The sequence below is a fragment of the Podarcis melisellensis genome (genome assembly GCF_964234715.1).
Source record: "Podarcis melisellensis genome assembly, chromosome: 14".
Taxonomy (NCBI): domain Eukaryota; kingdom Metazoa; phylum Chordata; class Lepidosauria; order Squamata; family Lacertidae; genus Podarcis; species Podarcis melisellensis.
The window spans coordinates 2823933-2850512 of NC_138546.1; the positions used below are offsets into that span (position 1 = coordinate 2823933).

The following is a 26580-nucleotide window of genomic DNA, read 5'->3' on the forward strand; positions in this document are numbered from 1 at the left end:
GCTTTCGAACTGCTAGGTGGGCAGGAGCAGGGACCAAGGAACAGGAGCTCACCCCGTCACGGGGATTCAAACCGCAACCTTCTGATCAGTAAGCCCTAGGCTCAGCGCCACCCGTGTTCCTAATTACTAATTATGCTGTACTAATTGCTTGAAATCATTAGATGTCCATAGCGCACTGGGTTACTGCAATGTGCTCTGTGCGCTCTCTGTGGGCTTTTACTCGCTGAGAGTGCAGATTCCTGCAGCGTGAATTGCTGAACAGGACTGAGACCCCATCAGCACATCACACCTGTCCCCAAACACCTGCACAGGTTGCCGACTTGCCAAAGCCCCAAACAACTTGGGCCCAGGTTACCCGCAGGTTTGGCTTTCCCCCCATATATGCCCACTCAACCATTTTGATCTGCAGAACTGGCATTGTGGTTGTTAAAAAAAGTTATATTTTATTAAATTTTCAAAAATTTCACATACACATTCCAACGCAGTGGTACCTCGGTTTAAGAACAGTCCTGTTTACGAGCTATTTGGTTTACGAACTCCGCGAAACCGAAAGTAGTGTTCCGGTTTGCGAACTTTACCTCAGTCTACAAATGGCGGGAGGCCTCATTAGGGAAAATGAGCCTCGGTTTAAGAACAGATTTGGTTTAAGAACGGACTTCAGGAACGGATTAAGTTTGTAAACTGAGGTACCACTGTATGTAGATTTTTCTTTTGTTTTGTCATCTTCCCATTTCATTTTCCACGGTGCTTTTTTAATTTTTCCTCTTGCTGCATCCTATCTTCTCTCTCTTGTACCATGACATTAGTACAATAATCTCTATTTCCTTCTGTTGCTCATCGTTCAAATCCTGCTTGCAAATTCAGCATACTGTAATATTTCTTTAGATAGTCCAAAAAGAGCTTCAATTTTCCCACAAATCAATCATCATTAGGTTCTCTTATTTTAGCTGTTAGCTTTGCTGATTCCGCATAGTCCATCACTTACCCGTTCTAGAACTGGCATTGTTATGGGTGCTACATAATATTCAATCCACGCTTGGAAGAAGAGGCAGAGGATAGACATCAATAGCCGTCTTCTCCATGAATTTGTCCAATCTTTTAAAGCCATCCAAGTTGGTTGCCAGCACTGTATCCGGTGGGAAGGAGTTCCATAGTTTAACTATGGAATCTAGGAGCCTTGGTTGACCACAAACTTGACATGAGCCAACAGTGTGACGCGGCAGCTTAAAAAGCCAATGCAATTCTGGGCTGCATCAATAGGAGTATAGCATCTAGATCAAGGGAAGTAATAGTGCCACTGTATTCTCCTCTGGTCAGACCTCACCTGGAGTACTGTGTCCAGTTCTGGGCACCACAGTTCAAGAAGGACACTGACAAACTGGAACGTGTCCAGAGGAGGGCAACCAAAATGGTCAAAGGCCTGGAAACGATGCCTTATGAGGAACGGCTAAGGGAGCTGGGCATGTTTAGCCTGGAGAAGAGGAGGTTAAGGGGTGATATGATAGCCATGTTCAAATATATAAAAGGAGGTCACATAGAGGAGGGAGAAAAGTTGTTTTCTGCTGCTCCAGAGAAGCGGACACGGAGAAATGGATCCAAACTACAAGAAAGAAGATTCCACCTAAACATTAGGAAGAACTTCCTGACAGTAAGAGCTGTTCAACAGTGGAATTTGCTGCTAAGGAGTGTGGTGGAGTCTCCTTCTTTAGAGGTCTTTAAGCAGAGGCTTGACAACCATATGTCAGGAGTGCTCTGATGGTGTTTCCTGCTTGGCAGGGGGTTGGACTCGATGGCCCTTGTGGTCTCTTCCAACTCTATGCTTCTATGATTCTACTTTATTTTAACTCTCCGGAATCCTTGCCAGGAGCAAAAATGGGAGCATAGGACTTGTCTCATTTCCTTGAAGGTAGGCATCCCTCACAGCCCTCCAGCTGCATTTATAGAACAGTCACGGATGTCCAAACCGAGTTATCCATCCATCTAGCAATTGCTGCTATTTTATAAACATGGGGTTGCAGGCAGCAGAGGAGGCAGAGAGAGAGAAATGATTATCATGGCAACTGCTGAATAAGACAGGCTGCGTGTTCCAAATTGATGTTGGCTACATAATTTAATAGGTGAAATAATTGCCTCCGAGGAGCGAATAATGCTCTTCGCTTTTTTCCAGGTGGAAGGGTGCATCAAAGGGGAAAACACAAGCGCTCCCTTAGATACCTGCACAAAGGAAGAAGTTCATTGGACGATTCAGAGATGTAGTGGGCCAGTTGTGCTGCACTGCAAATCAAACCACGAAGGTAAGAGATGTCATGTTGCTCAATGCAAACTTTCAGACAAGTGAGTATATTTATAGACAGCATACAGGGCCAGTACAATAGGCAGTCAAGGAAAAATCCCCAGCAACTGGGATGGTCTAAGGTTCTTTCATCCACCCCTGCCAGTTCCCTCAATTGACAGTAAATGCTGGCAAAGCGGGTGTGTTAATGGAGACAAATATATTTTATGTCTTTGCCCTGAGAGCAAGGATTTGTGGCTGAGGGTTTTGAGAAACCAAATTAGGAGTCTCTTTGTTCCCATGGTGCCAGTGAAAATCTAAATTTGGTTTTTGGAGAGCTCAAGGTTTTTGAAGGGTTTGCTTTGCCGGCTGCCTTTGGCCAAGCTGGTGATCGCTAAAACAACAGACAGGGCGACAGACCAGGCTTTGCGAGGCTGGCGTCCTCTCCAGCTGTTCCGGGGCTCATTTCACACACACACCCCCAATCCTTCCTTCGCTTTGCTCCCAATTGAGTCGAGCTTTGTTTTTCATTTTGTTTGAGATATAAATACATAGAATAGAGCGGTGCTATGACTTCCCTCGATCTGGGCATTATACTTCTGTTGACGCAGCCTAGAATAGCATGAGCTGTTTTTGCTGCTGCATCACACAGTAGACTCATTGGTTAGAGCGTGGTGCAGATAATGCACACACAGAAGTGTTTTGCGCGCTTCTCACATGTGCAGGAGCACTCTCTTGCATCACACTCATACGCAGAAGTGGCACTCTACTTATGGACTTTTCAGGATGCGAACGGCACCCCGGAACGGATCGCGTCCATAAGTAGAGGTACCACTGTAGTTACAGAACATAGTGTGAGTTCATCCCTTATGGGGTTTGAGCCCGTGTGCTGCTGGCTAAGAGCCAGCAGACAGCAAAATGCATTAAGAGAACAGCATCAAGAGAAGAAAATGCCATCAAGAGAAAGATGGTTGGGTGACTTGGCTCTTCTATGGAGTCAGCCAGGGCCACGCCCATCTCTCTGGTCACATGCAGGGGGAGGGCGCTCCAAACCAGTGGAACAGGAAGTTATACTGGCTGGAGTAACATCCCCCTGCCTGTGTCCACTCTAGGGAAACAAGGAATGTTGTATTTGACTGCTCCAATGGATTACATCCCACATCCATGGGTCTTGAGCTCCTTGATGTTCATATGCAAAAACACCCGAGTCTGGATTCTATGCTGTGACCCCACTGAGTCAACAATCATTTGGGCCGGGACTTCAATGGGTGGCTTATACGCACAGACGCCACAATTTGTGTGATCACAACCATCCTCTTTTCTTCCTTTCCCCTTTTGACCCACTGCCATTTAAACAAGATATTTTGAAGAGTTACAGAAATACCACACAGCTGTCACCCAAAGAATCGGAACATCGCAGCAGTGGGCATATTGCAGAAAACGCTTTAAAATAGCTCAAAAATCAATTTTTAAAACTCCGCGGAAGATGTACTTGGCCTCTGCCAGTGCAGGGGGTCAGGGGAATTCAGAAAGTGGAATTTCTCCCCGGGAAAGTATCCTCCCTCTTTCTCTCCCCTCCCCTCCCAAACTCTCCCACTCCTCTCCTTTCATGTTTTCAAACATAAAAATGAATGTTAGACTTGGCAGGAGCAAAAAGCAAGAATCAGATTGTGCGAGGTGCCAATTAGAGTTAATTATGAAATGATTGAGCTGCACTTTACACCATGCACGTGCGCACAAAGAAGAAATCACAGCGCACTTTCAAAGATGTAAACCTTCCGTTTTGTTTTATTTTTTACTTCCACTGACAGCACTCACATGAATAGCTGCCAGAAAACGGGGTCAGGGTACCTGTTCTTTATGAGAGATCTCTTTATATAAATGCTGCCTGCCAGCTGGAAAGATTTCTCCGTGCCTTCTAGCTGCTAGGTTCAAAGTGGGCCGCCTAATGAACGAGCCCGGAGCTCATTTGTGGAGTGACTGTTTTGCATGCAGCAGGTCTCGGGTTCAGTTCCCTCATCTCCGGGCGTCAGGTGGCGGGGGGTTAAGATATTTGTTTGCCTGAGACACTAGAGAGCTGCTCCACTGTCAGGGACGAGCAGGATGCTTGCGAGTGTGCGCCGGGGGAAGCGGGGATGGTGTCTGACTGGGAAGAAGGGGCCTGGGAGTGCCGAGGAACTGTGCCAGCCAGGAGGCAAGCAGAGGAAGCTTCAGAGCTGGAGGGGGGCACAGGAGGGGTCAAAAAAGAAGAGGAGGAAGAGGCTGGTCAGGCAAATGAAGGGCCAGGGGCTTCCCCACCCTCTCAACCAGAGTAGCTCAGTTGGTTAGAACATGGCGCCGATAACGCCAAGGTTGCAGGTTTAATATCTATGGGAATGTTGTGGATACTACGAGAGGATATATTGATTAAATATTACCCTTCCCCACACACGCTTGTGAGTCAGTAGCAGAGTACATTCCCCAGTATATAGCAGGAAGCTAGTTGGTAGGTTCGTTTGAATCTCTTTACTTAAGCAATCCAATCTGGCTTTGTCCAGATTGGGTTATTCCTGGTAGTTTCCCCTTCTTTAAAAATAATAAGAAGTTTACTCACATTCAGTTCACAGTTGGTTCCCTGAAGGCAGGCATAAGCTTGGAGTTACAGGACAGAGTTTGAGCTCATCCCATATGGGAATGAGCCCATGTGCTGCTGGCTGAGATTCTCGGGGGAGCCATTTTCTAATTTGCATATGTGTGTGTGTGTGTGTGTGTGTGTGTGTGTGTGGTTTTTCAAATTATAGTTTTACAATCACATATCCAACATACAACATAAAAACAAGATTCCAAGGAATCTCCTGGACTTCCCTCCTCCCCTTTGTGGGTCCTATTGTCAGTCATTTCCTCCTGCATCTTTTTTAATAATCCAAATCTTTTACATCTCCATTAAATCCAAAATTCACCGTTAAACTACAAGTGTTATTCTTCTGGTCATTTTTGCCGTTTCGGCATAATCCATCAACTTAATCTGCCATTCTTCTCTGGTCGGGACTTTATCATCTTTCCATCTCTGGGCCAATAAAATCCCAGCACCCTTGGTCACAAACATAAATAGTCTTTACTGCTCCATTTTCTGATTTGCTTCAGGCAGCAAAATGCCTTGGGCCAGCCTTGCTTGCAAGCGAGACAGTCAGCATCAGGTGTAGCCGAGCCATTTGACTAGGCTGAACCCAACTGGCAACTCCCCGCTGGGCCTGCATGGTCAGCTGAGCCCAGATCCTTCCTGCTGCAGGTTACCGGAAGCTGGTGTCCGAAATCGAGGAAGGCCTGGTCACTTCCGGAGACTCCTTCTACATCCGCCTCAACCTGAGCATCACCAGCCAGCTGGACTGCTGCTCCCTGTCTGTGAAATGTGACGAGATCCTGCACGTCCTGGACACCATGTATTATGGCAAGTGTGAGTGGCTTTGTGCCAGAGTTGATCCCTTCACGGACAAGGATTTAGAATCGGGGACCATCCCCAATTATAGCAGGTGAGCACAAATCCTGATTTTCGCACTCGGGGCCAGCTCTGGGTTTGAGGTAGGGATGTGGGCAAAGTGTCCTCTGGTGGGGGGCTGGTTGATCTGGGGCAGAGAAGAGGAGGGGCAGATAGATGACCCCAGGATCTTGTGGGCTGGAAAGGCGTCTGCCTGGGCTGGGAGAACCTGAGGAAAGGGATGCTGGAGAGAGTTCCCTCTCATAAGAAAATAAGAATAGGCTGCTGGATCAGGCCAAGGGCTCATCCAGCATCCTCTTCTCACTGTGGTCAACTAGATAGATGCCTGTGGGAAACCCACAAATGTCAGGCTTCGGGGAATCAGCTTCCTCCCCCATGGCAGTAGATAAGCAGAACAAAGGAAAAGGAGTCATCTTACCATCTTAGAAACTTTAATAATCACGGCAAGAGAACAAAGAACACATCTCATAGTCATGGGGGTGCTCCCAATTAAGGATTCCACCTCCTTTGGTCCCTATCAATCTATGTCACTTCTGCGTCTCCTAATCTGAGTTTGTACTCCCTGTGCTTTCTGTTCTACCACTTTCTGAGCCCTTCTCGACTTTGGGGAGGGCGGTGGAGGAAGGCTGTCTAGAGACTGTGAATCTGTTAACCCTCTCCCTTCCAGTGTCTCTTCTCCTAGCTGTTCCCCATCCAGTATTTCCCAGCTTCTGCCTTCTGAACTATGTCCCTCTGCAAACCGCTGTTCCAAATCTATACTGTCCTCCTGCTCCTGGGAAGATTCAGGAGCAGGGGGAGGGGGAGGCTCCCACCATTCCTCCTCAGTGCAGCCCTCCTCAGCATGGCCCTGACACAAACAGGATTCAAACACAATAACACTCCCCCTTCCTGTGGCTTCCAGCAACTGGCCGTGAAAGCAGAGCAGAGCTGTCATTCCCAGCAGCCATTAATCGCTCTCTCCTCCATTAAATCTGCCCAATCCTCTTTGAAAGCCACCCAGGCCAGTGACCATCACTGCCTCCTGTGGAAGTGAGTTCCATAGTTCAACTATGCACTGTGTGTTCTCTTCCCTCCACCCCTGTTTCATCCCTCCCTGCTACACAAGCCATGGGCTCCCCTCCCATTCCTGGAGCTCTAGGGGCCCAGTTCCTGCTCAATCACTTTGTCCATTGCCCCACCAACTCCGCCTTGAGTTTTCAAAAACCACATCCAGTCCCACCTCTCCAGGGGAGGTTGTTGCCCTGCCTTGTCCGTCCACAGTGACAACCTCTCCACCATCTGGCTTGCAGAGATGCCAACACAGAAGGAGCAGATCCTGCCTTCCTGGAGAACTCTCAGGTGGCTTTGCCAATCTAAGGACCAGAACTGCTTGCCATGCCAAGTTGTGCCAACCCCATTCGTTGCAAGGGTTGCAAGGGGCGTGTCGTTACTGGATCAATATATTTGCTTGTGTAGCATCTGCTGGGCCTTTGAACTGCATTCTGGCTGTGTGAGCCAGTGTGGTGTAGTGGTTAGGAGCAGTGGACTTGTAATCTGGTGAACTGGGTTCACTTCCCCGCTCCTCCACATGCAGCTGCTGGGTGACCTTGGGCCAGTCACACTCCTCTGAAGTCTCTCAGCCCCACTCACCTCACAGAGTGTTTGCTGTGGGGGAGGAAGGGAAAGAAGATTGTTAGCCACTTTGAGACTCCTTAGAGTGGTGATAAAGTGGATATCAAATCCAAACTACTACTACTACTATTCCTCTTCTTCTTCTTCTTTCTAAACAAGCATTTCCACAGAAGCTACAACTTTGAGTTCTGCATTGAGTGGTTGCTGGGACAGTCTGATGTTGATGGCCCCACCCTGTCTTACCTGTCGGTGCTCACTGCATGCCAAAGGGGGCTGGGAATGGGGCAATTTGATTTCCCACAATGCTCTGGGGCACCCAACATGGTGTCACTCCGGGGCACTGGGAGAACTGAAGTGAAGGGCTTGGGGCAGGTTCAAAGCTGGTGGGTCATAGGAAGCCAGGTGCTGATAAGAGGGCTGTCAACTCTAGAGCAAGTGGAAGCAACACGGTGAAAATGACTTGGCTGCCCCAATGGTGCAGTGGGTTAAGGGAGCTGTTCTATGCAGTAGCTGCTTCGAAGATTCCTGCAAAATTGCTTCCAGAGACAGCTATGCATTGTCATGGTGATGCCCTGATTTAAGGGTGATTTTTATTATTGATTCCTTTGCCTCTGTGCGTGCACGCATTAAAAAAAAAAATACCTCTGCTTTCATTGCCTGCTTTTTATCCTCGATTCTGGCTTTTATTTACTGTGTTTTATAGACATGGTGTTTTCAGTATTTGTATTTGCAATTGCGGTTTGCTTAATATATCTTCGAGCTCGTTTGAGTTTTGCAAAAGGCTTTGGCTGCGAGCAATAAAAATCTTCTGAGAGGCCGGAGTCGTAGATCGCATTGTTTTCTTGCACAAGGTCCATTGTGCAACCCGTGATCCCTCAAGTCTCTGCTGCCAGTCAGAGTGGCCAATGGAATGGGACTTGGAATGAGGCAACTCTGTCTGTTTGCATTTGAAAATGCCCTAAACAAGGAGCTAGGGATGGGATAAACATTTGGCTTGGTTCGCATTTTAATGCAAAACCTACCTAATTCATGCTTTCCAAAAGCAATACACAAACAGATACTTAGTTACCCTTTAAAATTTATGCACTTCTCTAAATTTTACAATGCGGTTATCCTGCCAGTTAATGAGTACAGTCTGTATATTATGTGAAAGTGAACACAAAAATATATCTATTAGTAAGAATTGACCATCCTGTTTCATTTTTGCCCTGTTTTGTTCATTCCGTCCTCCTTTTCATGGATTTTTTGAAATAACACATGAAAAGTTTGCATTTAACTTGCATGCGTTATTTTATGCATGCATAATTTTCAATGCACCTTTTTGCAAAATTCGCATTCTGTACACATTTTAACAGTAAAAGAACATGTTTTCACACACACTTTCCGCTCAGCAAAACGGCATTGTGAAAGCACGTAATTCCATCAGGAGTTGCTTTCCAACCTGCCAACGAGTTCCAGACTGTCAATTTGGGTAAGCCCACTGCAAAAAGCAGACCGGCCGAATCCCTCCTCAATCCCTATATGTTAGTGACAATGATCTCAATGGTTTGCAGAGCACAGCAGCTCCTCCTAGTGAAACTTCAGCGCCTGATGAATAGAGGTAACAAGGATGAGATTGACAGTTCGTACGGTACACTCCGAACCCCTCGGGTGAGTAGCCGATTCCACATCCACTTCAGCTTTAGAGTCTGAGCTGCTCTCTGCCACAGCCTCTTCCGGTTCACTAAACCCTGTTCCCTCTCCTGCTCCTGACACGTCCTCCTCACAATCTGCTCCTTCTCCTCCTGACCGCTCATCGTCACCCAACCACCAGTCCCCTGGCTCAGAGTCTTCTTCCTCTGGGGGTTCCCTAGGGGGGGTTCCCCGGCTGCTGCCTCCCACCACTCCTGAACCTGCAGCCAGTCAGCAGTTGCCATCCTGGAAATTCTTCAGATCAAGGGGATCTCATCATGATGACAGAAGTTTTGAACCCTGGGAGGGAGGGAGGAGGAGAACACTCTAGAACAGGGCCTCCAATCTGCAGCGTTCGATTCAGAACGGTACTATCAGTGCTTTCCCCCCCCCCTAAAAAATGTTAACGGGTACTCTCATTTTCCTACTCATATTGAAATACTGCCCCTCAATGAGGCCAAACTTAGATTCACAAAATGTTTAGGGGTATGTGTACCCCCACATACCCCCATAAAAAAGCACTGGGTACTATGGTCAATGGTATCGAAAACTGAGGAGAGATCTGTTGCTGGACTGCACCTCTCACAATTCCTGGTCCTTAGCTATGCTGGCTTGGACTGATGGGGTTTGGGGTCCAGCAATACCCTGATGGCCACAAGTTCCCCACACTTGACCTGCACTGCAGGGGGTTGGCCTAGATGAGCCTCAGGGTCCCTTCCAACTCTACAGTTCTGCGATTCTAGGGCCTAGAACTGCCAACAAAGGTGCATTGAACAGGCTTGATGATTCCTTCTCCAATGTTTTTCTTTTCTACCAGAATACACTGCAGCCAGAAGAGGTTATGCCACCAAGTGACCCCAAAGCCAGCCCTCGCCTCTCTCGGGCCAGTTTCCTTTTGGGTCAAATCTTACAGGTAGACAAGTAACTCTCCAAAAATCCTTTTGTGCCAAATATGTTTTTAGCTGGCAAATGAAAATAATAATAATAATAATAATAATAATAATAATAATAATAATAATAATAATAATAATAATTTATTTATACCCCACCCATCTGGCTGGGTTTCCCCAGCCACTCTGGGCAGCTCCCAATCTAATATTAAAAACACGAGACAGCATTAAGCATTAAAAACTTCCCTAAACAGGGCTGCCTTCAGATGTCTTTTTAAAGTAGGATAATTGCTTATTTCCTTGACATCTGGTGGGAGGGTGTTCCACAGGGCGGGCACCACTACCAAAAAGGCCCTGTGCCTGGTTCCCTGTAACCTCGCTTCTCACAGGGAGGGAACTGCCAGAAGACCCTCGGCACTGGACCTCAGTGTCCAGGCAGAATGATGGGGGTGGAGACGCTCCTTCGGGTATACAGGACCAAGGCCGTTTAGGGCTTTAAAGGTCAGCACCAAAACTCTGAATTGTGCTCAGAAACGTACTGGGAGCCAATACAGATCTCTCAGGACCGGTGTTATATTGTCCCAGAGGCCACTCCCAGTCACCAGTCTAGCTGCTGCATTCTGGATTAATTGCAGTTTCCGGGTCACCTTCAAAGGTAGCCCCACGTAGAGCGCATTGCAGTAGTCCAAGCGGAAGATAACCATAGCATGCACCACTCTGGCGAGACAGTCCGCAGGCAGGTAGGGTCTCATCCTGCATACCAGATGGAGCTGGGAGACAGCTGCCCTGGACACAGAATTGACCTACACCTCCATGGACAGCTGTGAGTCCAAAATGACTTCCAGGCTGCGCACCTGGTCCTTCAGAGGCACAGTTGCCCTATTCAGGACCAAAGCCTGCCTTTTTCACCGCAGTTCCCTTGGCTTATGGCTCATTTTCTGCAAGTCCCGTTTCCCCGTTGTTGCCTACCAGAGAAATTCATGAGGCCGAGTTATGGGTGGGGGGTACCTCTTTTTAAATGGGAACAGAGGGTACTGCGCTCCCAAACCAATGACTCTGTCATGGGGTTGCAAGTGCTTCCACTCCGTGCTTCCATCCTGGTTGTTCGACAAGCAACAAGTGGCCTGCCTTGGTGTCAGGAACAGAAATGCCAACAAAGCTTGCCTTGACAAGGGTCTCTCCTCTGCTCTCAGTTTGTCAGCAGGTCGGAGAACAAATACAAGCGCATGAACAGCAACGAGCGAGTCCGCATCGTTACTTCGAAAGACACGCGGGTCAGGACAGAGGGGCACCCAGTGACAAAGGCCCTGCTGGACAGATTTGAAGGTACCAAGTTATGCAGCAGAGGGGCTGGCATTCAATGGTGTACCTGGGAACTTGGCAGGAAGAGAACTCTAAGAAGAGCAAAGTTGGTTTGGAGTGGTCAGGACAATGGCAATGGTCATGCTGGCCACATGACCTGGAAGCTGTATGCTGGCTCCCTCAGCCAATAAAGCGAGATGAGCGCCACAACCCCAGAGTGGGTCAAGACTGGACCTAATGGTCAGGGGTCCCTTTACCTTTACCTTTTACAACCTGAATATAGAATAGAGCAGGGTTTCCTACACTTGGGTCTCCAGCTGTTTTTGGAGTACAACTCCCATCATCTCTAGCTAGTAGGACCAGCGGTCAAGGATGCTGGGAACTGTAATCCTAAACCAGCTGGACACCCAAGTTTGGGAAACCCTGGGATAGAGGGGCTCACACCATCAACTCTCCAGCAAATCTTGCTCTCCTATTAGCAAAGCCCAAACTTTGGGTCCAGCACAGAGCAGACATGTCTCTTTCTCTCCAGCTTCCAGCATACCAAGGCAGTGAAATCTAAAAGCACAGAAAACTACAGGGGCATTAGAGAAGTTTTTTTATTGAACCCACATTCAAGATTTTCAGTAGCAAGGTGATAAGTGCTTTGTGGTGCACTTATCTGTGGTGTTGAAACTTAGGGGTCTGGCTTTGGTTTCATTAAACGCTTAGAAACTGTGCAGAATATAGGTAATAACCAACACACTTTAATGTAACAAACTGTAATTTGAGCAAGATTTTAATTTTTTGCACCATATTTAACAAGCAGGGTCTGTGCAAATCCATTATTTGACCTCTTCTGACACCCTGTTGCACATCCTGCACATTACACACTTGTTTTCTAGCCAGACTGGTAGGTTCTGTTGCACCCGTCACCACCAAGCCTTTTGTCTGGTGGATGCATTTCTCTGTGTTCTGACACCACCCTTCCCACTCTAGGACTTTTCATAGTGGTACCCTGACTGCGTTTCTGGAGTTTAAATGCTCCCCTCTCTCCCCAGAATTTGATTCGGTGAGCGAGATCAACAAGAGCTTCAGCCTGATCCCGTACAGCTCGGTGAGACCCATCCATTGTGACCGTCGGCGCCCTGTCCTCTTCACACCCACAATGCTCTCCAAGACCTTCATCCAGAAGCTTCTCAACTCAGGAGGGGCCCTGGAGTTCAATCTATGCAAGCCAGGTAATCTCACCAGGGAGAGCATCTGCTGGGTGTGCTAAGTGCCTACCTGTCAGGTGACAGAGGAAACAACCCTCACGGCAGGTTGCCAGGAATGGATAAGACAAGGAAGGTCCTTACCATCTGCTTTTTATTCAATATTTACAGAGAGGGGCTTGGAATGCAGACTCTTGGAATAATGACATTGTCCCGAGTGACTCTCCACTCCCTTATTTTCTCCTACTTCCTCATTCGTCATCTCTTCTACGGATGGCGCTGAGGGTCCTTTGCTTCCGAGCCTTCTGCTCTACTACTTTCAAGGCTCTCCAGATTCTGGGAGAGGGGAGGTCTGGAAGGCTTTCTAAAGACAAGGTGTCCATCAGCTGTTGCCCTCCTGGTGGTTCCTCTTCCTCCTCCTCTTCTCCCATTATTTTCCAGCTTTCCCCCTCATCTGCCTCTGAGCTGTGACCTCCCTCAAACCCCTGTTGTAATTCTGAACCGTCTTCTTCTCTGGAAGGGTCAGGCTGGCTAAGTGGTCTCCACCATTCCTCCTCTGCCCAGTCCCTTGCACTACCTAACCCAAGAATAGGCAAACTCTGCCCTCCAGATGTTTTGGAACTACAACTCCCATCATCCCTGATCACTGGTCCTGTTAGCTAGGGGTGATGGGAGCTGTAGTCCTAAAACATCTGGAGGGCCAAGTCTGCCTGTGCCTGACCTAACCTGTCAATACAGATCCACAACTTCCTTGCTTCAAACCAAACAAATCCAACATATTCCACATTGAACACAGTAGGGATTTCTTTCCAAGTAAATGTGCATAGGATCATGCCCTAATCATGATTAAGGGCCACACACTGGCACCAGTGGCCTTGAATAAAGACTGGACAAATTCATGGTGGGCGGCCATTACAGCCAAACAGGGTGCCCCACATTGAGAAGCAAGACACCTCTGGATCTGTTTTCACCCAACTGGTGCCCTCCAGAGTTTGGGACCTCAACTCCCATCAGCTCCATGGCTGTGCTGCCTTGGGCTGATGGGAGTGATACATAGATATCACACAGAAGCTGGGAATATATAGTAGAAGTCAGCCATTGTCTGAAATCAGTCTTTGTATAATTCCCAGAAGAATTTATTTGGCTGCTGCTGAGTTCTGGATTAGACTCACCTCCTTGGTCTGTTCCAACAAGCAACACAATCCTTGGGTTGTCAGACCCTTTCCATGCATATCCATTTGTTATATCTGTTGCAGATATTGCACACATTGTCAAAATACGGCCTTTCAAAGGTGTCTGACACTGCAAGGTGGGCTGGCAATCACACAAGCACCAGCTATTCTCCTGTCCTGGCAGTCCCTGTGCATTTTCTTGAAACAGATCATGCTCAGGTTCAGCAGATTTAACTAGCTGGTGGATAAACACACAGCCAGCTATGTCCTCTGCCAGCTAAAGCCCTGGAGTTGTAAATCTGAGGATAATAACAAGAGCAAATCATTATCCTGCACCTTTTATATGCTGTGTCCTATTCATCTCAGTACTTTAGGGTTTCTCAAGCATTGACTGTGGCTCAGTTTGGATTAAAGTCAAGTTTCAGACGTAGGAATGAGGCAAGTTAGATGTCCAAAGCATCCATCCCATCATAAGGGCTTGTGTGGTGCACCAGATGAAATGGTGGTCTTAGATGTGGGGATCTTTGATCTACATCCCCCCGACTCAGCTGTGAAGTCAACTGGATGATTTTTAAAAGCCACTCAACCTAACCTACCTGAAAGGGTTGTTAAGAAGCTGGATTTACTATGAATGGGCTTCTCTTGACTATCACACAGGGGAAACAAACTACAATTCCTGTCTTTGTTATCATTCTCTTCTCTTTCCTACTAAAACGAGTTCTGAAAAAGTGTGGCAAGGGTCTGCCCCTTCTGAGTGTTCCCTCCAGTTTATCAAGGAGTGGGAGAAGTGTTTTGAGGTCTTACGAAAGCAAAACGCTCTTTATTTGCCAAGGTGGCATCTGAAAGTGACCTGGTTTTGGTGACGTCTGTCCATTAGCCGTCGTTGTTTGATGATGGCGAGGATCCTCCAAACCATGATTGGAGCTCTTCCATCTTTACTACAAAGTTTGTCTTCGTCTGCCTTCTTTTCCAGATATCATAACAAAAGAAGAATTCTGTAGGAGGCAAAAGACAGAAACAATCATCTATTCCCGCGAGAAGAATCCTCACACCCATGAATGCATTTTTACTGCAAATATTGAAGCGGTCGCTGCCAAGGTAATTGGGGTAGTCCTGGGTCACCCTTCCCCAATGAACTTTGGCTTGACCCTGGAGCGAGGAACCCTTTTTTTTAATGCCAAGGTCCACGTCCCTTGGGGGGGGGCATCCTGTGAAATTGAATGTTGCAAGATTCAACTGAGATTTTAAAAAGTATTTTTCCATGCAGCACAGAGTTAAACTTTGGAACTCCCTGCCACCAACTTGGGTGGCATTAAAAGAGGATTGGACAAATTCATGGAGGAGAGGGCTGTCAATGGCTACTAACCCTGTTGGCTCAAGGCGGAGTTGGTGGGGCGATGGACAAAGTGATTGAGCTGGAACTGGGTCCCCAGAGCTCCAGGAATGGAAGGGGGAGCCCATGGCTTGTGCAGCAGGGACGGGTGGAGGGATGAAACATGGGTGGAGGGAAGGGAACACACAGTGCATAGTCGAACTATGGAACTCACTTCCACAGGAAGCAGTGATGGTCACCAGTCTGGATTGGGCAGGTTAATGGAAGAGAGAGCAATTGATGGCTGCTAGGAATGATGGCTCTGCTCTGCTTCCATAGTCAGAGGCAATGATGTTTCTGAATAGCAGTTGCTGCAAACCATGGGAAGGAAGAGTGTTGTTCTTGTGTTCGGGTCCTGCTTGTGTGTTTCCCATAATGGGCAAATGGGCATCTGGTTGGCCACTGTGAGAACAAGATGCTGGGCTGATCTCGCAGGCTCTTCTTTTGTTCTCCCCAGCTGTTTTCTAACTCCCATTAGCATCAGCATAGGAGTTACCATCCAAAACAGCTGGAGGGACCCTACACCGGAGAAGGCAGGCCTACGTTGTTGGGCAATGCAGAGCATATGCCTTTTCTGTAATGCTGAAGGTCTTGTGGTGGGCTCTCCCAAACCGTGAGCCATTCCCAGCGCAGTGCTATTGGGTTCTGTTTCTTTTGGGAAAGGAAGGACAGGATCATAGAATCATAGAATCATAGAGTTGGAAGAGACCACAAGGGCCATCGAGTCCAACCCCCTGCCAAGCAGGAAGCACCATCAGAGCACTCCTGACATATTGTTGTCAAGCCTCTGCTTAAAGACCTCCAAAGAAGGAGACTCCACCACACTCCTTGGCAGCAAATTCCACTGTCGAAGAGCTCTTACTGTCAGGAAGTTCTTCCTAATGTTTAGGTGGAATCTTCTTTCTTGTAGTTTGGATCCATTGCTCCGTGTCCGCTTCTCTGGAGCAGCAGAAAACAACCTTTCTCCCTCCTCTATGTGACATCCTTTTATATATTTGAACATGGCTATCATATCACCCCTTAACCTCCTCTTCTCCAGGCTAAACATGCCCAGCACTTAAGGTATCTTTGTAAGGTGTGTGTGTGTGTGTGTGTGTGTGTGTGTGTGTGTGTGTGTAGCATTAAGGGTGGGATACAAGCAATCCTGCAAAGCAGGAGAAAGTTGAGTAGCTTCTCTCTCCGAAAAGCCTCACCCTCCTCCCCAATTTCACCCGTCTCTGGTTAGAAATGTGCAGGTCTTTATCACATACACAGCCCAACAAGACAATGACAAAAATCCACCAACAGCATGCAAATCAATATGGCTGACCTAATCCAAAACACCCACCCACCCACCCCACTCACACATGAAAACAAAGACCACCACAGCCAACCACAAATGAACAGCCACACCCATGGCCAACCCCAACCTCTCTCACCACCAAAGGAACACAAGTGAACAGCAAAGAACCTGCACAACCAACGCTGACACCAAACCCTACATATAGTAAGTAAAATAGAAACATCACCACCCGACCCCACCCCCACCCATCTTTCCCCCCTCCACCTCTATCCCACTATTCTTCCTAATGTCTCAACAAATGAAACCAATTTGTAAAAAAAAAAAAGTTACATGGAGAAAAAATACGAGAGAGAGACATTGCACATGCCTTTGTAAATCAAGAAAATCTTTAATAAAAATACATTAGAAAAAGGGGGGAAATGTGTAGGTGCCCCAGTTCTCTCTGTGTTTTCTGAATCTGCCAACGCCTTTTGCACACACACACACACACACACACACACACACACACACATTTTCCACCCTCCCACCAACTAGAGGTTTTCATCTTTCCCAAACACTCTAATAGAAGGGTCACCAACCTGTTTAGGCCTGTGAGCACATGGGGCATGGCATGGGCGCTAACCACTCTGATCCCATCTCACTCCCCCAGATCACCCCTGCCCAAGAAGAAAAAGTGTGTGCGCACACTCACAGTTCATTTTTTCCCAAGGGATCTGTGCATAAGTCAGGTCTAATAGAATTCATCTGAGTACTGGAAAGAACACAGAGCTGAAAGAGGAAGTGGGAAAGAGAGTCACTCTTCCAACCTCCTCCTTTACACTGTATGCCAGGGGTAGGCAACCTAAGGTCCGTGGGCCAGATCTGGCCCAATCACTTTCTGAATCCGGCCCACGGATGGTCCGGGATTCAGCATGTTTTTACATGAGTAGAATGTGTCATTTTATTTAAAATGCATCTCTGGGTTATTTGTAGGGCATAGGAATTTGTTCATTTTTTTTCCAAAAAATAATCCAGCCCACCACATGGTCTCAGGGACAAGGGACCAGCCCACAGCAGAAAAAGGTTGCTGTATGCTTTTCAAGGAGGGGAGAGAGTAACCACATCATAACCAAGGAAGGGGGCTCAGAGACTTCAGGGGCACCAGCGAAAGACCTCAAGGGCACCATGGTGCCCACGGGCACCACATTGGCGAGCCCCCACTGTAATAGGTGTCCCGGGAGAGGGAGAGTTAACAGAGGAGCTGTCCAACAGAGAGCAGAGGTGTTGCTTCAGCACTGCTTAGACTTCAAGGGAGCCGCTTATAATAGTTGGTAATGCTGTCTCACCCCTTCCTGGCCTGTCCTCGGGGCCACGATCCAGAGAACTTGAGGAATCAGGCATCTCCCTTGTGTGTAGGGCTCCGGAGACTTGTCCTCATGCTGCTGGAGAAGCATTTTGTACCTGCCTACTCTGAGTTTTCATTTGGACACCCCAACACTTCTGCCCCAGGATGCAACCATGGTTGACTGGGAGAGAGTCACAAGTAGGGGGAGGAGACCAGTTAGGGGGTCATGTTTCCTCCAAGCCTTACTCCATCCTCCCTCTGAGGAAGCTGGGTGGAACGGCTACTGAGAATTTTAGGCATGTATTTTTCCAGGGCAATACTGGGCACGCTTAGTGGGATTGCTCCCCAACTGGGGTGGGAGTGGAAGAACGCTTACCAGCTGTCCCTTTCGTATAAAAGTCACCTGTCGTCATTTTCTCCCTCAGTTTCAGCTGCTGAACAGGTTGTAACTATTCTCCAGAGACAAAGAAGAGCATCAGGTTTAAAAAAAAACATAAAAGAGGAATAATTACTGAAAATATGCATGACAGCAGACATTGCCATATGACTAAATAAACCACATGCAGTGCTAATCACAAATCAGGATAAACTCTTAGACCATGAAACAATTTATCAGGCCCTGTGCTCTCTCGCTCCCTTCCCAACCACCTCAAACTCCCACAGCATTTTGGGCACTGTCTCTTTTCAGAATCTCACAGACTAGATAACCCTATTCTTGTTTAAAACTGTTTTTCATATTTTATTTTTTAATTGCCGTAACCCACCTTAAAGTGAAGGGCAGGTAAGAAATAATAATAATAATAATAATAATAATAATAATAATAATAATAATAATAATAATTGGGGCCTGCAACAGAATGTTGCAGCATACCACTCCTGTGCAACGTTCCAGCCAGTTAGCCACACCACCTTCCAGAATACTCCATTCCACTCCCACCCCAGTTGGGGAGCATGCTCACTAAGCATGTCCAGTTCCTGTTGGATCCTCCCCCTTAGGGGAAGAATGTTGTACTTCTGCCAATCTTGAGTTTCCTCCAAATCTGCTGATTCTCTCTACTTTTGCCTTGGTGGTGCCCTTTTGCCCACATAAATAAAAGGTAAAGGTAAAGGTACCCCTGCCTGTACGGGCCAGTCTTGACAGACTCTGGGGTTGTGCGCCCATCTCACTTAAGAGGCCAGGGGCCAGCGCTGTCCGGAGACACTTCCGGGTCACGTGGCCAGCGTGACATCGCTGCTCTGGCGAGCCAGAGCCGCACACGGAAACGCCGTTTACCTTCCCGCTGGTGAGCGGTCCCTATTTATCTACTTGCACCCGGAGGTGCTTTCGAACTGCTAGGTTGGCAGGCGCTGGGACCGAGCAACGGGAGCGCACCCCGCCGCGGGGATTCAAACCGCCGACCTTTCGATCGGCAAGCCCTAGGCGTTGAGGCTTTTACCCACAGCGCCACCCGCGTCCCAACGCCCACATAAATACATGCTCATAATTCACTATTTGCAGATACATATACTAGACTAGAAGCTTCACGCCACCGCATTAACCTCCTAGTGCTTAATATTCTATTGTATGAAGGTCGGCCATTGTTCCCTGTCAGTTCCCTCCGTCCCTGCTTTACCCAACCGTCTGCAGCTGTTTTAAACCACCACTTTCCGCCAGTCGGTCTCCCTCCCCCTCCCACCCCATGACATCACCACTGGTGTTGTGCAACCTGCCTTCTCTTTTGCTCTTCCACCTCACCCTGATGTTGCTCTAGAAATCTTCCACTGGGGTTTGCGCTCTGATTTCTTGCACATCTAGGACTGTGATGCAGCAATACAAACCCTTCAATGGAGGCTGTGTGATGACAGCCTTACGTTTTTATGTATATAAGAAGATACATAGAATGGTGTGGGATCCTTCTCTTATTCTCCTTTCTGTCGCTCTCTTCCTAGTTTGATAATGAAATGTACCTTTCTTCACAATTTATTTTTTTCTCTTTCCATTCTTCGTCTTTTTTCCATTATCAGCTCTCCCTTCTCTCTTTCACTCTCCCTCCGCTTTTTTTTTTTTCAGTCCTTTGTTGCGTGATCCGCCTTGACACAGCCAAGCACCCTTCAGTTCTCAAATTCACTTTTATGTTTCATTTTCTGGGTTTTCAATCACCAATATGGAAAGGATGGGAACCTGTTAAAGAGAGAGAGAGCTACACACACACACACACACACAAACACACACAAACAAAAGGAGGGTCTGAGCTGCAGAAAGAGACAATGATGTGTAGAACAAAGATTATAATGTCAAACCCAAACAGATGGCATGAAATGCCGGATGCTTGTTACGCAGCAGGGAACAAACAGCCAGACGAGAGTAGTGGAGGGTTTTTCTCTTTCTTTTGAGAAGTAATTACAGAACATGTTGCAACTGAGCAAACAAAGTTCAATTATGTCGGTACGTTTGGTACATGCTACCTTCATTTTGACATAATCCCCGCCTTCAGATCAGTTAATTCTCTTTTGGAAAGGGGGCCTTTGCAGCAAGTTATCCCGTGGTGAGAGAAAGGATGGGTTTTGTCGATGGACTGCCAAAATCTTTAGTGGTGCAGCATCATCCAAATAACATGGTGCTTTATGGAGGGTTGGGGCCAGGGGTTGGGGTGAGCCACAGAACTGGCACCAGCCATAGATTGAGAACTTCAGAACAGCCTGCTAGATCAGTCCAGTGGTCCATCTCGTTCTCAGAATGGCTGAACAGTCGGCTATTGTGAGAAACCAACACACAGGATTTGAGCACAAGAGCAACTTTCCCCTCCTGTGGTTTCCTGGGTCCTCACAATGGCCTTGTGGTAAAGTTGAGTTTGGCAAGATGTGGCTGCGTGAGGGTGGTGGGGGCACCAGGCCTAAGGAGACGCAAAGGAAGATGGGCAGAGTCATTTAAGAGAGCAGAGCTGGAAGAGCGAACGTTGTAGGCAGAAATATCCGGGCTAAAGGACAAGAGGGGCAAGTCCTTGGACAACTTCAAAGGGAAGGTTGATGCGTAAAGCCATTTGATCAGAAGGACAATTGGCCTGACCTGTTTGAGATTGTGTGCTTACAAGCCCCAAGATGTGCATACCAAAGTCCTTTTCCTGACTTCCTGTTTACAGAACAAACATTGCCTGCTTGAAGCTGGGATCGGCTGCACAAAGGATTTAATCAAAGCCAGGATATATCCTATTGTTCTCTTTATTAAAGTCTCGGAAAAAAATATCAAGAAGTTCAGGTATGGCGCAATTCAATACCACATTCACAATGCACATGGCTCCACTTTCACGCCACCTGTTTAAAGCAATATCCTACCACTTGAAACTGTCGTGGGTTCCCCCAGAGGCTTCTGGGAGCACTTTGATAAAGGTGCCGAGAGCTGTTTGGATAACCCACAAGTTCCCTCCCAGAGCTACAAGTCTCAGAGTGGTTTAACAGTTAATCCTTCTTCACAGAGAACTCTGGGAAGTGTGCCCAAAACTGAGTGTAAAAAAAATGCATGATACAAACCGCATTGCATTCGGGGAAGTTGGATTGCAAAATTGTGTCGTGCAAAATTCACATGAAAGTACTGGCGAATTTTCATGAGGATTTATTTTTTTAATAGAAACTGTGGGGGACGGAACCTAAACTTGGAAAAATGAGAAACTAAGAGGAACCAAAACTGACATATTTCCCCACCCTTAAGTGTCATACAGGTGCATTTATGAAGGAGTCTGGCCTATACGCTTCGTAGTACTTTGCTTTTTTTGTGGGGGAGAGGGGTTGGCTCAGGAGTGCGAAAAGAAGTTGGGGGATTTGTTCGAACAAAAGGAAAAAGAGGCTGTGTGTGCATACATACGTATTAAATGCATATCCCCTTTGATTTCCTTGCATGAAACAGGAAGCTGCTCCCAAACCCATTGGTTGAGGATGAATTATTACGGACATGCCGCCAGAATGAAAAAGAACTGGAGGGTTTGCCATGCCTTTACTCCTCTTTGGAGGCCGATGCCTGGAGCAGCATTGAGGACCTCCTGCGGATCATCAAGGAGAAGGTTTGGGAAGAACAGCAGAAGACCATCTGGATTGACGAGGATCAGTTGTGAAGCCCAACAGGGGGTGCGGACAACAAGGAACTAGCTGGTCGTTTCAAAGAGCTGCGCTGGAGGCTCTGAGATACCTCTGATGTAGAGCCCTGGTTCCATCCATAGCAGTGGCAGGGACTCTCGACAACTGGCAGAAGGTGGAGCGTGAGAGAGGAATCAAAGGCTCTGAGCGCACAGCAACGGACATCCCAGATGCCTCTTTAGGATTTCGACCAGGATCACGTCACTCAGAGGGGTTGACACTTGCCTCTTCCGGAGCAGCCGTGACTGAAGGACGGAGATCTCAAAGAGAAGCTCAAAGCTTCTTGCGGCAGTTCTCAACATGGGAGACACACTAAGAGGGCTTCTGCAGTTGCTAGGAAGAACTGGCTGCAACCCTTGCCACCTCCCTGCACTGACATAGTCTCTTTGGAGAGACCCCACACGCCGACCACGAATGAATGTATTCCACAGAAGAGGTTTCGGGCTGCTCAGCGCTTCTATTTCACTACAAAATGCATAACCAGTTTCATGCCAGGTTGCCACAACTTCCACCAAAGAACTTAAAATTCTTAGATCCCTAACGTCCTACTCTTCCCTCCTGCCCCCCATGGCATCACAACATCACAACCAGAGTTTGCCCAGGTTTGGGAAAGGCTGTTTTGTGCTACTGCATGGAATACAGTGGTATCTCAGGTTACAGATGCTTCAGGTTACAGACTCCGCTGACCCAGAAATAGTACCTCTGGTTAAGAACTTTGCTTCAGGATGAGAACAGAAATCGCGCGGCGGCAGCAGAAGGCCCCCTTAGCTAAAGTGGTACCTCAGGTTAAGAACAGTTTCAGGTTAAGAACAGACCTCCACAACGAATTAAGTTCTTAACCCGAGGTACCACTGTACTCTGCATTTTTCAGTTTTCAGATAGAAGAGTCATCAATCTTGGAAAAGCAGAAATATTTCACATACTTCATCTCTGCAAACATTCACATTTCCCCCCCCCAACCCTGTTCTGCATCATAGCTCCCCCCAGCAGGGGCTGTTGCAGCTTTGGCAGAGTTCTCCCGCCCACCCCCCGGCTCCGACGATGACTGCCGCCTCCTCTAGAGATTAATAATATGTGTGATGCCACCCAGTGAGCATTCCACCCCCGTGGTCCCACCCAGTGAGGGATCACGAAGTGCAAGATGGCTACATCTCGGCATAGCCAATCAGCTGCGACTGTGTGATGACATCGCCAAGGTCCACAGAGAGCAGGGCAACGCAAATGAATAGATGGGTGTATCCCCAAGGAGCGTCGCAAGCTTGCTGCAAAGGGAAAGGCCTTTCTCAGCACTGCCAAAAACATTGACGAGAAACGGCGAGTGGTTTAGCCGGAGCATTCCTGTTTAAACCAGCTGAAGTCCATAGTGCAGATATGCTAGACACAGGCAGACTCGGCCCTCCAGGTGTTTTGGGACTACAACTCCCATCATCCCTGACCACTGGTCCTGTTAGCTAAGGATGATGGCAGTTTTAGTCCCAAAACATCTGCCGGGCTGAGTTTGCCTATGCCTGAGATATGCCTTTGGCCTTAGGTCAAAGTGCTATGATTCCACTTTAAACTGTCATGGCGTGCCCCAAGGAATTCTGGGAGCTGTAGTTTGTGAAGGATGCTGAGAGTTGCTGGGAGATCACCTACTGCCCTAAAAGAACTACATTTCTCAGAGCAGTGTAACAGCCAATCCCTCTTCCCAGGAAAGTCTGGGATTTGTGGTTCCGGGAGGAGAAGAGGGTCTCCTTCTAACTCTCAGCACCCGAAGGAAATGACAGCTCCCAAGATTCTTTGGTGGGAGCCATGAATGTTTAAAGTGATATCACAGTGCTTTGGCCTTAGAAACCTTGGCTGTCTGTAGTATAAACAGAGCGGTCCGCCAGGCCCTCCAGCCATGTGCTTCTATGTGCCTGTGCACCTCAATGGGCTAAAATAAATTAAGGTTGCACAGCTGCGCCTGGCAGATTGTGCCCTCCACGTTCAGTCACCGTGCACTCTCCCCGTCCAGTCCTTTGAAGAATACAGATTGCCACGGGCTTTGGAGCTGGCAGCTAGAACAATTCCCCCACTTTAAAAAAATCTTAAATTAAGCAGTGAGTTTTTCCACATGCCCATAGCAAGCTGCCTTGTCACTTGACATATTTTCTTCTATATAAACATTTATGAGCACATAAAAATAACAGGCTCTTTCGTTTTTTCTGTCTCTCTCTCTCTCTTTAATAAATTGCACCATTGGAAATGCTGCGGTTTTTAGTCCTTTCGCTGATTGCAACAGGCTGTGAGCTGAGAGGGAAAGATGCAAGGAACTCCAAAATAACTCAAATGTGGTTTTGGTAAAGTTGGTACCTGCACCGAAGAGGAAGGAAACCTCGGAGGTTATTTATAAATGTGTAACTCATCAGAGTATAGTGCTGGTTAGAGCGTGGTGCTGATAACTCCAAGGTTGCAGGTTCCATCCCCGTATGGGGCAGCTGCATATTCCTGCATTGTGGGGGCTGGACTAGATGATCCTCAAGGTCCCTTACAACTCTACAATTCAGGGTTGTGTGTGTGTGTGTGTGTGTGTGTGTGTGTGTGTGTGTGTGTGAGAGAGAGAGAGAGAGAGAGAGAGAGAGAGAGAGAGAGAGATACATTCATACTTCTTGTTGTGTTTGCTTCAGGTTAAATCTTTACAGGTTGCGTCCCGCAGCAACCTGGAAGTACCACAAAGGGTTATTTCTGGGTTTCGCCGCTCGCGCATGCGCAGACACTCAAAATGATGTTACACAAAAGCGCAGACACGGCGAATCACGACCCACAGAAACGGGTTGCATTCTGCTCATGTTGCAACTGGGGCTCCGGCACGGATCCTGTTCACAACCAGAGGTACCACTGTAGATAGACAGATAGACAGACGGATGATAGATGATAGATAGATAGATGATAGATAGATAGATAGATAGATAGATAGATAGATAGATAGATGATAGATAGATAGATAGACAGATGATAGATAGATAGATATAGATAGTAGATAGATAGATGATAGATAGATGATAGATAGATTAGATAGATAGATAGATAGATAGATAGATAGATAGATAGATAGATAGATAGATATAGATAGATGATAGATGATAGATAGATAGATAGATGATAGATAGATAGATAGATAGATAGATAGATGATAGATAGATGATAGATAGATAGATGATAGATAGATAGATAGATAGATAGATAGATAGATAGATAGATAGATATAGAGATAGATAGATAGATGATAGATAGATAGATATAGATAGATAGATAGATAGATAGATAGATAGATAGATAGATAGATAGATATAGATAGATGATAGATGATAGATAGATAGATGATAGATAGATAGATAGATAGATGATAGATAGATAGATAGATAGATAGATAGATAGATAGATAGATGATAGATAGATGATAGATAGATATAGATAGATGATAGATAGATAGATAGATAGATAGATAGATAGATAGATAGATAGATAGTTGATAGATAGATAGATAGATAGATAGATAGATAGATAGATAGATAGATGATAGATAGATATAGATGATAGATAGAGATAGATGATAGATAGATAGATAGATAGATAGATAGATAGATAGATAGATAGATAGATGATAGATAGATAGATAGATAGATAGATAGATAGATAGATAGATGATAGATAGATAGATAGATGATAGATATAGATAGATAGATAGATAGATAGATGATAGATGGATAGATAGATAGATAGATAGATAGATAGATAGATAGATAGATATAGATGATAGATAGATGATAGATAGATGATAGATAGATAGATAGATAGATAGATAGATAGATAGATAGATATAGATAGATAGATAGATATGATCACAAGGTCGTCAGCTCAAATCTGCACAATGGGGTGAGCTCCCGTTGCTCTGTCGCAGCTCAGTGCAAGTAAATAAGTAGGTACTGCTGTGGCGGGAAGGTAAACGGCATTTCCGTGCGCTCTGGTTTCTGTCACTGTGTCCCATTGTGCCAGCAGCGGTTAAGTCCTGCTGGCCACATGACCCGGAAAGCTGTCTGTGGACAAACGCCGGCTCCCTCGGCCTGAAAGTGAGATGAGCGCCACAATCCCACAGTCGCCTTTGACTGGGCTTTACTGTCCAGGGGTCCTTTACCTTTTTACACACACACACACACACACACACACACACACACCAAAAAATAAATATGAAAAGTAAATGATGCTTTGTGCTGGCAAGGTGGGATTCAGCATCTGCAGTGATAAAAACAAACAAATTAGAAAGCTTATCTTTACCAATCTGCTTTGGCCAGCTAATCAAATGATTTTGTATTATATAAAGCCAGGATTGTGCAGTTAAGCACATAAGGGATTTGTCTCTTGTAAGAATTCTCCACAAACTTTATATCATGGTATTTGATTTTCCTGTGGTGCCAGCATACTGGCTGGAGGCTAGCCCCTCAATCTTTCTCTTCCTCTCTCTCTCTCTCCTCTATTTGCTTTAGCAGAGAGCATAATTTGGGGAGGAGGAAAGTGAGACTGTTTCTTCTCCCTCCTACCAAGTTAAAATGGAGATTAGCCCCAGCGATTGTAAATGCATCAACAGCCGACTTAGATATTTCTCTGAGCAGATCCTGCTGATCTGTATTCATGGCCTTGGGTTGCCATCGTGGGCCACATGATCAATCTACCTTACACACATCGAGTAGACTAATCATGGAGCTGCAGGAATGCAGAATGTTTGTATCATGCGGCCCAGCAGACCAGGCCAAGCAGCTGCTGGAAAATTAGGATTCTTAAGCAGCGCAATTTATTATTCCGTTCCGTGGAAGCTCAAGAGAGAGCAGATGAAGCTAACTGTGGGAGTGGAAGCATTGACTTCAGCTGCTGGGGTCTAAAGATCATCTGG

General features: G+C 46.8%; 1 protein-coding gene across 4 annotated transcripts in view; it reads left to right on the forward strand.

The window, feature by feature from the left end:
- The window catches only part of CARD11 (caspase recruitment domain family member 11), a 313312-nt gene that overhangs the window by 71647 nt on the left and 215085 nt on the right, over positions 1-26580 (forward strand). For 3 of the 4 annotated variants that reach the window (XM_081889078.1, XM_081889081.1, XM_081889079.1), the window contains exons 16-24: positions 2168-2294; positions 5541-5781; positions 8912-9008; positions 9847-9942; positions 11113-11245; positions 12262-12441; positions 14560-14684; positions 20684-20799; positions 21445-23202. In XM_081889078.1, coding sequence (XP_081745204.1) covers positions 2168-2294; positions 5541-5781; positions 8912-9008; positions 9847-9942; positions 11113-11245; positions 12262-12441; positions 14560-14684; positions 20684-20799; positions 21445-21649 — 1320 coding nt within the window. In that variant the 3' untranslated portion in view covers positions 21650-23202. The remainder of the gene's footprint in view (positions 1-2167; positions 2295-5540; positions 5782-8911; positions 9009-9846; positions 9943-11112; positions 11246-12261; positions 12442-14559; positions 14685-20683; positions 20800-21444; positions 23203-26580) is intronic. The other variant, XM_081889080.1, reaches the window with a different exon arrangement.